The sequence below is a fragment of the Myotis lucifugus genome, unplaced genomic scaffold (assembly GCF_000147115.1).
Source record: "Myotis lucifugus unplaced genomic scaffold, Myoluc2.0 scaffold_366, whole genome shotgun sequence".
NCBI classification, from domain to species: domain Eukaryota; kingdom Metazoa; phylum Chordata; class Mammalia; order Chiroptera; family Vespertilionidae; genus Myotis; species Myotis lucifugus.
In genome coordinates, this window is record NW_005871414.1 from 317,830 (window position 1) to 331,265 (window position 13,436).

Sequence of the window (13,436 nt, forward strand, 5' to 3'; positions counted from 1 at the left end):
CCCCTGTGCCCACTACAGCCTCGTGGACCACAGTTCCTTTCAAGGTGCACGAATTTGTGCACTGGGCTCCTAGTAAATTTATAAACCCCTTACCTTGGCATCAAGACCCTGCATGCCTTGGCTCCTGCCTACCCTTTCTACTTCATGTCCTTCCCTTACCTTCTAGGTGCTGGCTTTCCTGTCTGAAGTAGGTCATTTCTTCATCTTTTCTAGCTTAGTCTCTTACATGTTTTCTTCATTGCACTTACGATACTTGCATGTATGTTGTCTCTTTATACTTTTCCACTTGCCTTTTCCACTAGAATAGAAGCTCCAAGAGGATAGGGACCTTGCCTTTCTTTTTACTATTATATTCTGCATTGTATTCCCAGGTTATTGCCTGGTTCAATGGGTATTTGTTGAACTTGTGAATGGATGGATGAATGAATGAATGAATGCTCTTATTGTTTTATATATTGAGAAAATGGTATATACTCAAATGTTTCTCTGTTTGGAGTTTGATCCTTACCTAATTCAAATAAAAATTATATAATTTTATTCCTATAAGTAAAGCAAACCTTTAATAAAACTGTGTCTCAAATGAGTTTTTGGTTGGTGCAACTAAACTTTTTGTTTGATGAATCAAACTTTCCCCCCTTTTTCTTTCCAGAACCTCTAGATAGTCTTTTCTTCTATTCCATAATCAGAGCTTCTTATAGAAGAGAGCTAATAGAATTACTTCTGACAATGCTTTCCAAATATATTTGACCCTGTATTCTATTGTTAAAATGTTTGAGCACACTAACCACATAGGTACATTTATTTATTTCAAATTATATAAATATATTACTGTACTGAAATGTGCACAGAAATAGCATTTAAAAGGGTGGGATGAAAGATAGTTTTAGTAGTTTCTTCCTGCACTGCAGTGAATGGTTGTGTAGCACCCCTCGGCCCCATATGCATATCCATCCCACTTTGAGCACATTGCTTTGGGGCAGATATTATACTACATTTATTTATATACATCTAAGTGTAAAACTACATAGTAGTTTCACATTTTAAACCTTATCTCTGTGGATTGAACTAGTGTATTGCTTTTTTAGATGATTTTATGGCATTGTATAGTGCAGGTAGGGTGAATTTTTAGCTTTATGGCCATAATCTGAAATTATCTAATTTTTACTGTACTTATTCTTACCATTGTTCAGTAATAGTTTTCTATAGAAAAATATGTAGAGTATCGTAGAGGAAGGAAATAATGGGATTAGAAACATGGGCAGGGGAGGAAAGAAAGAGCTACAGAAAATGCTTTGTTATAGGCCAATTTCCCTGATGAACATAGATGCTAAAATTCTTAACAAAATATTAGCAAATTAGATCCAGCAATACATCATGATCGAGTGGGATTTATTTCAGGGGTGCAAGATGGCTACATTATCCACAAATAACAAACGTGATACACCACATAAACAAAATGAAGGATAAAAACCATATGATCATATCAATAGATGCAGGAAAAGCTCCTGATAAAATCCAGCACCCGATTATGATAAAAACTCAGCAGAGTGGGAATAGAGGAAACATACCTTAACGTAATAACAGCCATATATGACAAACCCACAGCCAACATCATACTCAACGGGTAAAAACTACAAGCATTTTCCTTAAAATCAATAACAAGCCAGGGGTGTCCACTTTCACCACTTTTATTTGACATAGTACTGGAAGTCCTAGCCACAGCAATCAGACAAGAAGAAAAAATAAAAGGCATCCAAATTGGAAAGGAAGTAAAACTGTTATTATTTGTAGATGACATGATACTGTATATAGAGAACCCTAAAGATTCTACCAGAAAACTACTAGAAGTGATAAATCAATTCAGTAAAATAGAAGGATACAAAAATAAATATACAGAAATCAGTTGCATTTTTATACATCAATAATGAACTATTAGAAAGGGAAACTAAAAAAACAATTCCATTCACAATTGCTTCAAAAAGAATAAAATAAATTTAACCAAGGATGAAAGCGACCTGTATTCGAAAAAGTAGAAAACACTAAAGAAAGAAATTGAAGAAGATACAAATAAGTGGAAACACATACTGTATTCATGGATAGGAAAAATTAACATCATTAAAATATCCATACTACCCAAAGCATTTATAGATTCAGTGCAATTCCAATCAAGGTACCAATGGTGTGTTTCACAGAACTAGACCAAATATTTCAAAAATTTATATGGAACCACAAAAGACCCCAAATAGCCAAAGCAATCTTGAGAAAGAAGAACAAAGTTGGAGGAATCACACTACCTGATATCAAGCTATAGTACAAGGCCATACTATTCAGAACAGCTTGCTACTGACATAAAAATAGACATATAGACCAATGGAACAGAATAGAGAGCCCAGAAATAAATGTATACCTTTATAGTTAATTCATATTTGACAAGGAGTCAAAAACATACAATAAATGTTGTTGGGAAAATTGTACATATTTGTGCAAAAAAAATGAAACTAGACTGACTCACATCATATATAAGAATAAACTCAAAATCTATTAAAGACTTAATGTTAAACTTAAAACCATAAAAATCCAAGAAGAAAACAGGCAGTAAATTCTCGGACATTTCTCGTAGCAATGTTTTTTCTGCTATATCTCCTTGGGTAAGAGAAACAAAATAAAAATTAATAAATGGTACTACATCAAACTAAAAAGTTTTTGTACACCAAAGGAAACTATTAACAAAATGAAAAGATAACCCACTGAATGAGAGAACATATTCACCAATACATCTAATAAGGGTTAATATCTAAAATTTGTAAAGTTTATCAAAAATTTGATAAGTTTATCAAACTCAACACTAAAAACCAAATTTTAAATATGGACAAAGGGCTTGAATAGACACTTCTCCAAAGGAGACATACAGATGGCCAATAGATATATGAAAAGATTCTCAACATCACTAGTCATCAGAGAACTACAAATTAAAACCACAATGAAGTATCATCACACACCTGTCAGGATGGCTATCATCAATCAACCAACAAGTGTTAATGAGGATGTGGAATAAAGCGAACCCTTATGCACTGTTGGTGCTAATGCAAATTGGTGCAGCCACTGTGGAAAGGAATATAGAGTTACCTCAAAAATTTAAAAATAAAACTGCCTTATGATATACTTGTTCCACTTCTGAAAATTTATCTGAAGAAACCCAAAACACTAATTCGAAAGAATATATGCACCCCTATGTTCATTGCAATGTTATTTACAATAGCCAAGATTTGGACACAGCCAAGTGGATAAAAAAAAAACTATGGTACATTTACACAATGGAATACTACTTGGCTATTTAAAAAAAAAAAAAGGAAACCTTATAGTTTGTGACAGCATGGATGGAACTGGAGGGCATTATGCTAAGTGAAATAAGCCAGTCAGAAAAAGACAAGTATCATATGATTTCACTAATATGTGGAATCTAATGAACAAAATGAAAACTAACAAGCAAAAGAGAGAGAGACTCATAGATAGAGTCAGGCTAACAGCTGTCCGAAGGGTGGGGTCTTGGGGGGGGTGGAGGGATTGAGCAAAAAATAGAAACTCATAGACACAAACAACAGTTTGTTAATTGCTAGGGGGAAGGGAGTTGGGGAGGGTGTTGGCCAATGTATGGGGGGGATAAGTGGTGATGGAAGGAGACTTGACTTGGTGTGGTGAACCTAATGCAGTGGTACAGGATGTGTTGTGGAATTGTGCACCTGAAACCTGTGTAATTTTGTTAACCAGTGTCACCCCAATAAACTCACTTAAAAGTAGAAAAGAAGGCTATGTTGACTTAAAAAATAGCTAATTACACTACAAATATTCAAATTAAATGTTTTCTCCTTTGGGAATTGCTAATTGTAGAAAATTAGCAGTTGGTATATGTAGACAAGGTTGCTAAAATAGGGGGGAAATTAACTATACTCCAATAAAAAGATAGCCTTTCAGGAAGCATCAATTCTACTATACAGCAGCCTGAGACAGGTTTGGAGATTTTAGCCTGCGGTGTTATCTCTGAGGCCTAAAGGAAGCAGAACATAAAAATGAGCTCCTATCAATTTGAAGAAAACCTAATCTTTGTGATCATGGCTATTCTCTAAATCTATTAAAGATGTTCAAATTCAGCGTCCTTGGTATCACTGCAGGTTGACCTGAATAGTGAGCAATAAACTTGTGTATTATAATTCTGGTTTGAAGATATGTGCTTAGAAAGTGAAACCGACAGTCAGTGTTTTGTGTCTGTCTCTAAGCAGACTAACAGCCTATATAAAATGACAGGTGCATTTTCAGGGAAAGAAACCCATAATGTTTTCTTATTTAGTATGTGACAGTATGTCCCAAGATAACACAAACTTAAGGGGCTGGAACAAGCATGGTTATTAAAGGCTAGCAGTTATTCAGTTCATACAAATTGAATTCTTTTCATAGGCTAGAAGACTGGAAATCTAGTATAAAGTACTGAAATAAATTAGCATATTGAGTGAATTTATACATTCAAGCTTGTGAGCACTTTGAATTTAAGGAAGAAATTTTATTACTTCTTGAGAGAAAAAAAGGCAATTCTTAAATTCTGTGTTTGATCTCCCTGGTGGAAAGAGCCTATATGATAAATTATATCATTTTGATGATTATCCAAAGACATGGTTATTATCTTGATGGAAATCTTTCTCTCTTCTTTTCTCTTTCTTTTTTCAGAATTACTGATTTAGGGAATATCAAAAGAAGATTGTACTTATCAACGGTTCATAAAGAACTGTCCTCAACCCCTCTCCATGCAAAAATTCCACTCTTCATGATCAAGCGCAAAATTGTAAGTGTCACATGAACATTGCTTAAAATATTAAATTCAATTCAGCAAATATTAATTATGTGCTTAGTCTGTGTATAAGGCACTTTGTTAAGTGCTATAGTTGTATAAAGGTGAATAAAAATCATACTCTTTATTTTTCTCACATGAAAATGCTTAAAATCTACTAGGTAGAAGAATATAATTATTTAAATATCATAAATACCCCAAAACTGTAACAGGAAGCACAGTAGAAAGGGAAGGTGCTGTTGATACTGTGAAAGGCAGAGAAATCCGTGGGATTTCAGGATGAGGAAAGGTTGCATGACAGAGATTGCATGATTGCATTTAGCATGGACTTTGAAGGATTGTAGGATTTCAACAGGTAGAGATGGGAAGCCAGTCATTCCAAGCAGAAGGAACAATTTGGGGGCTGGAAATTAGTACATATTTGAGAACAGAGAATGACTGATCATTATTGCCATATTTTTAAAAAATAGTTTTTAGGAAAAAATCAGTCTTATAACGGCCTGGTATAGGTTGAAGATTTTATGCCTGTTATGTAACCTCTGAGAGTTAAAGCAGCATATAATGTATGCATAGATAAGCAGTAGATTATAGATTAAAAGACTTGGGCCTGTTATGACTGACTAGTCTCTCAAACTTCAGTCATTTTAATACCCCTCTCATGACTACCATGTTTGTGTACTACCTGTTCTAATATGTACTTAATTATTTCCTTTAAATCTATTCACTTCAGGGGGGTGGGTAGGCTTAAATAAATTTATTTTTAAAAGACAACTTTAAGCACCTATCCTAAATGCATAGATACAAATGTAAGGAATCAAGGCTCATGAAAAATTGGGTAAATATAACACCAACAAAGGAAATTAATAAAGCTTTAATAACTGATCCTAAATAAAAGCGATCTATGAACTCTCAAAGAATTCAGAATATTCATCTTAATGACATGTAGTGAATGAATTTCAAGATAACATAGACAGAAAACTAAATGAAATTAAGAAAACAATCTATGAACAAAATGAGAATTTCAACAAAGAAATAGAAACCTCAAAGAACATCAAACAGAAATCATGCAGCTGAAAAATATAGTAACTGAACTGAAGCATTCAATAGAGAGCTTCAAAAGCTAATTGAACCATGCAGAAGAAAAAAAAATCAGTGACCTGGAAGATAGGATAATTGAAATTATTCAGTCTGAGGAGTAAATAGGAAAAGAATGAAAAAGAGTCAAGAAAGCCTATAGAAGTTATGGGACACAATGAAAGAATATTTGTGTTATGGGAATTCCAGAAGGAGAAGAGAAAGATAAAAGGAAAGAGACAATGTATTTAAAGCAATAATGCCTGAAAACTTTCTAAATTTGGGGCAAGAAATAAACATCCAGTTCCAAGTGGCTCAAAGGATCCCAAATAGGTTGAACCTGAATAGAGCCTCACAGAAACACTTCATAATTAAATTGTCAGAAGTCAACAAAAGAATTTTGAAAACTGCAAAAGAGAGAAGTTACATGCCAGAGACCCCTCATAAGACTCAACAGTTTTCTCAACAGAAGTTTTTCATGCCAGAAGAGAATGTGATGACATATTCAAAATACTGAAAGAAAAGAAAACTCAACTAAGAATACTTTACCCGGAAAAGCTGCCTTTCAAAAATGAAAAAGGGATAAAGACTTTTCTAAACAAACAAAAGCTGAGGGAATTCATTACTATGAGACCCACCTTACAAAAAATGCTAAAGGGAGTTCTTTGAGTGGAAATAAAGGACACCAATTAACATCATAAAAACATAAGAAGGCAGTATAAAACTCACTGGTAAGGGTAAATACATAGAGTTGGATTCTGTATAGGGTAATGGTGGTGTGTAATTCCTTTACAACTCTAGTTTAAAGTTCAAACACAAATGTAGTAAAAACAACCATCACTACAATAATCTGTTATTAGTTACACAATATGAAAATATTAAATTATAACATTAATAACCTAAAATGTAAGGGAATGAGAAGTAAAAGTGTAAAGCTTAGGTATTCTACTGAAGTTATTAATTTTTAAAAGGGTGCTATAATTTTAAGATGTTTTATGTAAGCCTCATGGTAACCACAAAAGAAAAACCTGCAGTAATCACACAAAAGAGCATAATATAGAAGTTAAAGTATACCAATACCACAAGACATCAAAACACAAAGACAGCAGGCCCTGGCCAGTGTGGCTCAGTGGGTTGGAGTATCATCCCATACAACGAAAGGTTCGATTCCCGGTCAGGGCACACACCAAGGTTGTAGGTTCCATGCTCAGCTCTGGTCAGGGCATGTGCAGGAGGCAACCTGTTAATGTTTTTCTCTCACAACGATGTTTTTCTTCTTTCCCTCTCCTTCTCCCAACCTCTCTCTCTAAAGTCAATAAAAGCATATCCTTAGGTGAGAATTAAAAATGTCCATAATACCAAAAAGCCACCTCTAGGTCCAATGCAGTCCCTATCAAGATTCCAGTGGCATTTTTTTTACAGAAATAGGAAAAACAACCCTAAAATTTATATGGAATCACAAAAAACCCTGAATAGTCAAAGCAGTCTTAAGAAAGAACAACTAAGCAGAAGCCATCATACTTCCTGGTTGCAAGCTATACTATAAAGCTATAGTAATCAAGACAGTATGGTACTGACATAAAAACAGACAGATAGATCAATAGAACATAATTGAGAGCCCAGAAATAAACCCATCATACAAGTCAACTAATATTTGACAAGGAAACCAAGAATACTCGGCGAGGGGGAGGGGGAATCTCTTCAAAAAATGGTGTTGGGAAAATTGGATAATTCACATGTAAAAGAATGAAACTGGACCCCTATCTTACACAACTCACAAAAATTAACTTGAAACAGGTTAAAGACATAAACATAAGACGTGAAACTCCTAGAAGAAAAGATAGGAGAAAAGCCCCTTGACATGGAGCTTGGCAGTGACTTTTTTGAATATGACACCTAAAGCATAAGCAACAAAATAAAAAAATAAACAAATGTAACTACATCAAATTAAAAAGCTTAAGCACAGCAAAGAAACAAATCAAAGTGAAAAGACAATGTGTAGAATAGGAAAAAAATATTTTCAAACATATATTTGAAAAGGAGTTAATATCCAAAATATATAAAGAACCCATACACCTCAGTAGCAAAAAGTAAAACAAATAACCCAATGTAAAAATGGCCAAAATGCCTTTACAGACATTTTTCAAAGAAGACATATGAAAAGCCAACAGGGATATGAAAAGGTGCTCAACGTCACTAGTCACTGGGGAAATGTAACTCAAAACCACAATGAGATATCACCTCAAGCCTGTTAGGATGGCCATCGTCAAAAAGACAAAAAGAGAGCAAATGCTAGTGAGGATGTAGAAACAAGGGAACTCTTTTACACTGTTGGTGGGATTGTAAACTGATACAGCCACTATGGAGAATCCTCAAGAAAATTAAAAATAGAACTACCATATGATCCAGCAGTGTCACTTCTGGGAATATATACAAAGGAAATGAAAATACTAACTTAAAAGATACTTACATTCCCATGTTCATAGCAGCATTATTTACAATAGCCAAGATATGAAAACTAAGTGTTCATCAACAGATGAATGGATAAAGATGTTGTGTTTTATATTTATATATATATATATACACACAATGGAATATTATTCAGCTATTAAAAATGAGGGAATCCTGCCCAGCCGGTATGGCTCAATGGTTGAACGTCGACCTATGAATGAAGAGGTCATGGTTCGATTCCTGGTCAGGGCACATGCCCGGGTTGTGGGCTCCATCCCTAGTGTGAGCTGTGCAGAACTATAGATATTTTGATGGTAAACTTTGCAATGCAGAATTTTAAAAGCATTTCAGCTAACACTTAAAAGTCAGAAGTTATCAATGTTAAGTCTGCAGAGCAAGCAGTCAGCTGGAGCTGAAGGGCAACTGTACACTTTTAACAGAGCTTTAAGAAATGCAGGTACATCAGCTCCTTCCTGCTTCACTCATTTAATTTATATGCCTGGGCCCTCTAGGAATATAGTTTGTAACCCTGATTTAGAGGATAATTGCCAAATGGTCCACTTTGCCTTGATTCTTTTTTTTTTTTTCATAAAAATAAATATTTAATGGAAGCAAAAAAAAAGCTACATGTGAGGACATATAGGAATGGCACCTAATCTGACTTTGAATATTTATAAGTTAATATCTGAAATATAATCAGAAAGTAGTCATTTATTAGTGATATATTTTGTTTGAAAATAATAAATACTTTTCTTATTTCTATGCCTATCACACATTGATTCTTAACCATTTCATGAAGGTAACAATACAAGATTAAAGCAATCACACTTAGTGTACATTGGCTAATACATAAGTTATTGCTACCATATCTTACAGTGAATTTTCAACAGAATGTTTGCACACATGCTCCAGGTTTTAGTTAAGGCATTTTTCACCTCCTTGTTCCTCAAACTGTAAATCAAGGGATTCAGCATGGGTATGACCAAAGTATAAAATAAAGAGGCCATTTTGTCAGTATCAAATGAATGACTGGACTTGGGCTGCACATACATAAAGAATAGGGTGCCATAGAATATGACTATGACCATCAGGTGAGATCCACAGGTAGAGAAAGCCTTGTGCCTGCCCTCTGCAGAATTCATCCTGAGGATGGCAACCAGGATCAGAATGTAGGACACAAGGACTATCAGAAGAGATGAAACTAGATTAAAAGCTGCAAAACACAGAATGATCAATTTGATTTTATGTGTGTCTGAGCAGAGCAAAGATATCAATGGCAGACTATCACAGTAGAAATGCCTGATGACATTATAGCCACAAAAGGATGAAATGAAAATTTTTGTGGTGATCAGCAAACACAAAAGACACTGTATACATAGGGCATTGTGACCAGCAAGTGACATAATCTTTGTGACATGATGACTGTGTAGAGCAGAGGGTTACAGATGGCCACATAGCGGTCATAGGCCATTGCTGACAGAATACAAATTTCACTGGTGATAAACATATTAAAGAAAGTGAGTTGGGTAGCACACCAATTATAGGAGATTGTATGTTGATTGACAGCTAAATTCACTAGCATTTTAGGTCCTACAGTTGTTGAGTAACCAAGATCAGTGAAAGCCAAGTGTCTCAGGAAAAAGTACATGGGTGTTTGTAGCCTGGAGTCTATCTTGGTGAGGATAATCAAGCCCAGGTTACCCACCAAGGAGACTGTGTAAACAATGAGGAAGAGCCCAAATAATGGAGCCTGCAGCTCTGGGAGGTCCGTGATCCCCATTAGAATGAATTCATTCAACATTGTTAGATTGTGGTTGTCCATCCAGGCCATTCAGGAAACACATGAGAGGGAGGGGACGTCTTCTTAGCAGACATGGTGGGACGGAGGTGCAGTGCCATTTATGCTGTAATATTTTGCTTTGGCCTCACCTCCCACTAAAAGTGATGACTTTCAAATAACATTGATCCTTTCAATGATATTTGTAAAGTTTGGATACACCTCCAAGGAGGACTCCCACTGTGCTTCCGCATGATGTGTTCCTAAGACAACCCAATAAGGAGAATTTATGGGTTTCTTTGGACTTTTTTTTTATTTTTTTTTATTTTTCGCTAAAAGTATTACAAAGGGTATTACACAAGTGTCCTTTTTTCCCCCCCGCCCTTGACAAGCCCCCGCCCTCCCCTACCCCCCAGTGTCCCATGTCCACTAGTTATGGTCATATGGATGCATACAAGTCCTTCGGTTGATCTCTTACTCCCCTCCCTCCTGTCCCCCAACCCTCCCTGGCCTTCCCACTGCAGTCCAACAATCAGTTTGAGGCAGCTCTGCCACTGTATTTATTATTGTTCAAAAGTTTGTAATGGTCTTAATTATCCACGAAAGAGTGAGATCATGTGGTATTTTTCCTTCATTGACTGGCTTGTTTCACTTAGCATAATGCTCTCCAGTTCCATCCATGCTGTTGCAAATGGTAAGAGTTCCTTCTTTTTAACAGCAGCATAGTATTCCATCGTGTAGATGTACCACAGTTTTCTAATCCATTCATCTACTGATGGGCACTTAGGCTGTTTCCAGATCTTAGCTATGGTGAATTGTGCTGCTATGAACATCTGGGTGCATATATCCTTTCTGATTGGTGTTTCTGGTTTCTTGGGATATATTCCTAGAAGTGGGATCACAGGGTCAAATGGGAGTTCCATTTCCAATTTTTTGAGGAACCTCCATACTGCCTTCCATAGTGGCTGCACCAGTCTGCATTCCCACCAGCAGTGCACAAGTGTTCCTTTTTCTCCACATCCTCTCCAGCACTTGTCGTTTGTTGAATTGTTGATGATGGCCATTCTGACAGGTGTGAGATGGTACCTCATTGTTGTTTTGATTTGCATCTCTCGGATGATTAGTCACTTTGAGCATGTTTTCATATGTCTCTTGGCTTTCTGAATGTCCTCTTTTGAAAGGCGTCTATTTAGATCCTTTGCCCATTTTTTGATTGGATTGTTTATCTTCTTTTTGTTAAGTTGTATGAGTTCCATATAAATTTTGGAGATTAAGCCCTTATCAGATATGACGTTGGCAAATATGTTTTCCCACAAGGTGGGTTTTCTTGTTGTTTTGTTGATGGTTTCTTTTGCTGTGCAGAAGCTTTTTATTTTGATGTAGTCCCATTTGTTAATTTTCTCCTTAGTTTCAAGTGCCCTAGGAGCTGTATCAGTGAAGAAATTGCTTCGGCATATGTCTGAGATTTTGTTGCCTTTGTATTCTTCTAGAATTTTTATGGTTTCCTGTCGTACATTTAAGTCCTTTATCCATTTTGAGTTTATTCTTGTGTATGGTGTAAGTTGGTGGTCTAGTTTCATTTTCTTGCATATATCTGTCCAATTTTCCCAACACCATTTATTGAAGAGACTATCTTGGCTCCATTGTATGTTCATGCCTCCTTTGTCAAAAATTAATTGAGCATATTGGTTCGGGCTAATTTCTGGACTCTCTATTCTATTCCACTGATCTATATGTCTGTTCTTGTGCCAGTACCAGGCAGTTTTGAGAACAGTGGCTTTGTAATACAGCTTGATATCTGGCATTGAGATCCCGCCTACTTTGTTCTTTCTCAGGATCGTTGCAGCTATTCGGGGTCTTTTTTTATTCCAGATGAATTTTTGGAGAGTTCGTTCTAGATCTTTGAAGAAGGCCATTGGTATTTTAATGGGGAGTGCGTTGAATGTATAGATTGCTTTGGGTAGTATAGACATTTTAATGATGTTGATTCTACCAATCCAAGAACATGGTATGTTCTTCCATCTGTTTATGTCTTCCTCTATCTCTTTTTTCAACGTCCTGTAGTTTTCTGAGTAGAGGTCTTTAACCTCTTTAGTTAAGTTTATTCCTAGGTATCTTAATTTTTTTGGTGCGATGGTAAATGGAATTGTTTTTCTAATCTCTCTTTCTGAAAGTTCACTATTGGAGTATAGAAATGCCTCAGATTTCTTGGGGTTAATTTTGTATCCTGCTACATTGCCAAATTCATGTATTAAGTCTAGTAGCTTTTTGATGGAGTCTCTAGGGTTTTGTATGTATAATATCATGTCATCTGCAAATAAGGACAGTTTTACTTCCTCTTTTCCAATTTGGATGCCTTTTATTTCTTCTTCTTGCCTAATTGCAATGGCTAATACTTCCAGTACTATGTTGAACAGGAGTGATGAGAGTGGGCATCCCTGTCTTGTTCCTGTTCTTAGGGGAAATGGTGTTAGTTTTTGACCATTGAGTATGATGTTGGCTGTGGGCTTGTCATATATGGCTTTTATTATGTTGAGGTATGATCCTTCTATTCCCACCTTTCTGAGAGTTTTTATCAAAAATGGGTGTTGGATTTTGTCGAATGCTTTTTCTGCATCAATTGATATGACCATGTGGTTTTTTTCTTTCAATTTGTTTATGTGATGTATCACATTTATTGATTTACGGATGTTGTACCATCCTTGCATCTCTGGGATAAATCCTACTTGGTCATGGTGTATGATCCTTCTGATGTACTGCTGGATCCGATTTGCTAAGATTTTGTTGAGGATTTTGGCATCTATGTTCATGAGGGATATTGGCCTGTAATTCTCTTTCATTGTGATGTCTTTACCTGGTTTTGGTATTAGGGTGATGCTGGCTTCATAGAATGAGCTTGGAAGTGTTCCTTCCTCTTGAATTTTTTGTAGTAGTCTGAGGAGGGTAGGTTTTAGTTCTTCCTTGAATGTTTGGTAAAACTCCCCTGTGAAGCCGTCTGGCCCTGGGCTTTTGTTTGCTGGAAGCTTTCTGATGACTGCTTCAATTTCTTCCATAGTTATTGGCCTATTGAGGTTTTTAGATTCTTCCTGATTGAGTTTTGGAATGTTGTATTTTTCTAGGAATTTGTCCATTTCCTCCAGGTCGTCTAGTTTGTTGGAGTAGAGTTGCCCGTAGTATTGTTTAACAATCATTTGTATTTCTGTGGGGTCTGTTGTTATTTCGCCTCTATCATTTCTGATTTGGTTTATTTGGGACCTCTCTCTTTGCTTCTTGGTGAGCCTGGCTAGGGGTTTG

The 13,436-nt window shown here is 35.9% G+C and overlaps 2 protein-coding genes across 2 annotated transcripts in view; one reads left to right on the forward strand and one right to left on the reverse strand.

The window, feature by feature from the left end:
• CUNH3orf67 (chromosome unknown C3orf67 homolog) overlaps positions 1 to 13,436 on the forward strand; it is a 219,539-nt gene that overhangs the window by 75,343 nt on the left and 130,760 nt on the right. The window contains exon 5 of the mRNA XM_014466898.2: positions 4,720 to 4,834. Within this exon, the coding sequence (XP_014322384.1) occupies positions 4,720 to 4,834 (115 nt within the window). The remainder of the gene's footprint in view (positions 1 to 4,719; positions 4,835 to 13,436) is intronic.
• Positions 9,226 to 10,187, reverse strand: LOC106699302 (olfactory receptor 8K3-like). The gene is given in 2 exon segments (XM_014466877.1): positions 9,226 to 9,725; positions 9,728 to 10,187. Coding segments are annotated over 2 exon segments (960 nt in total).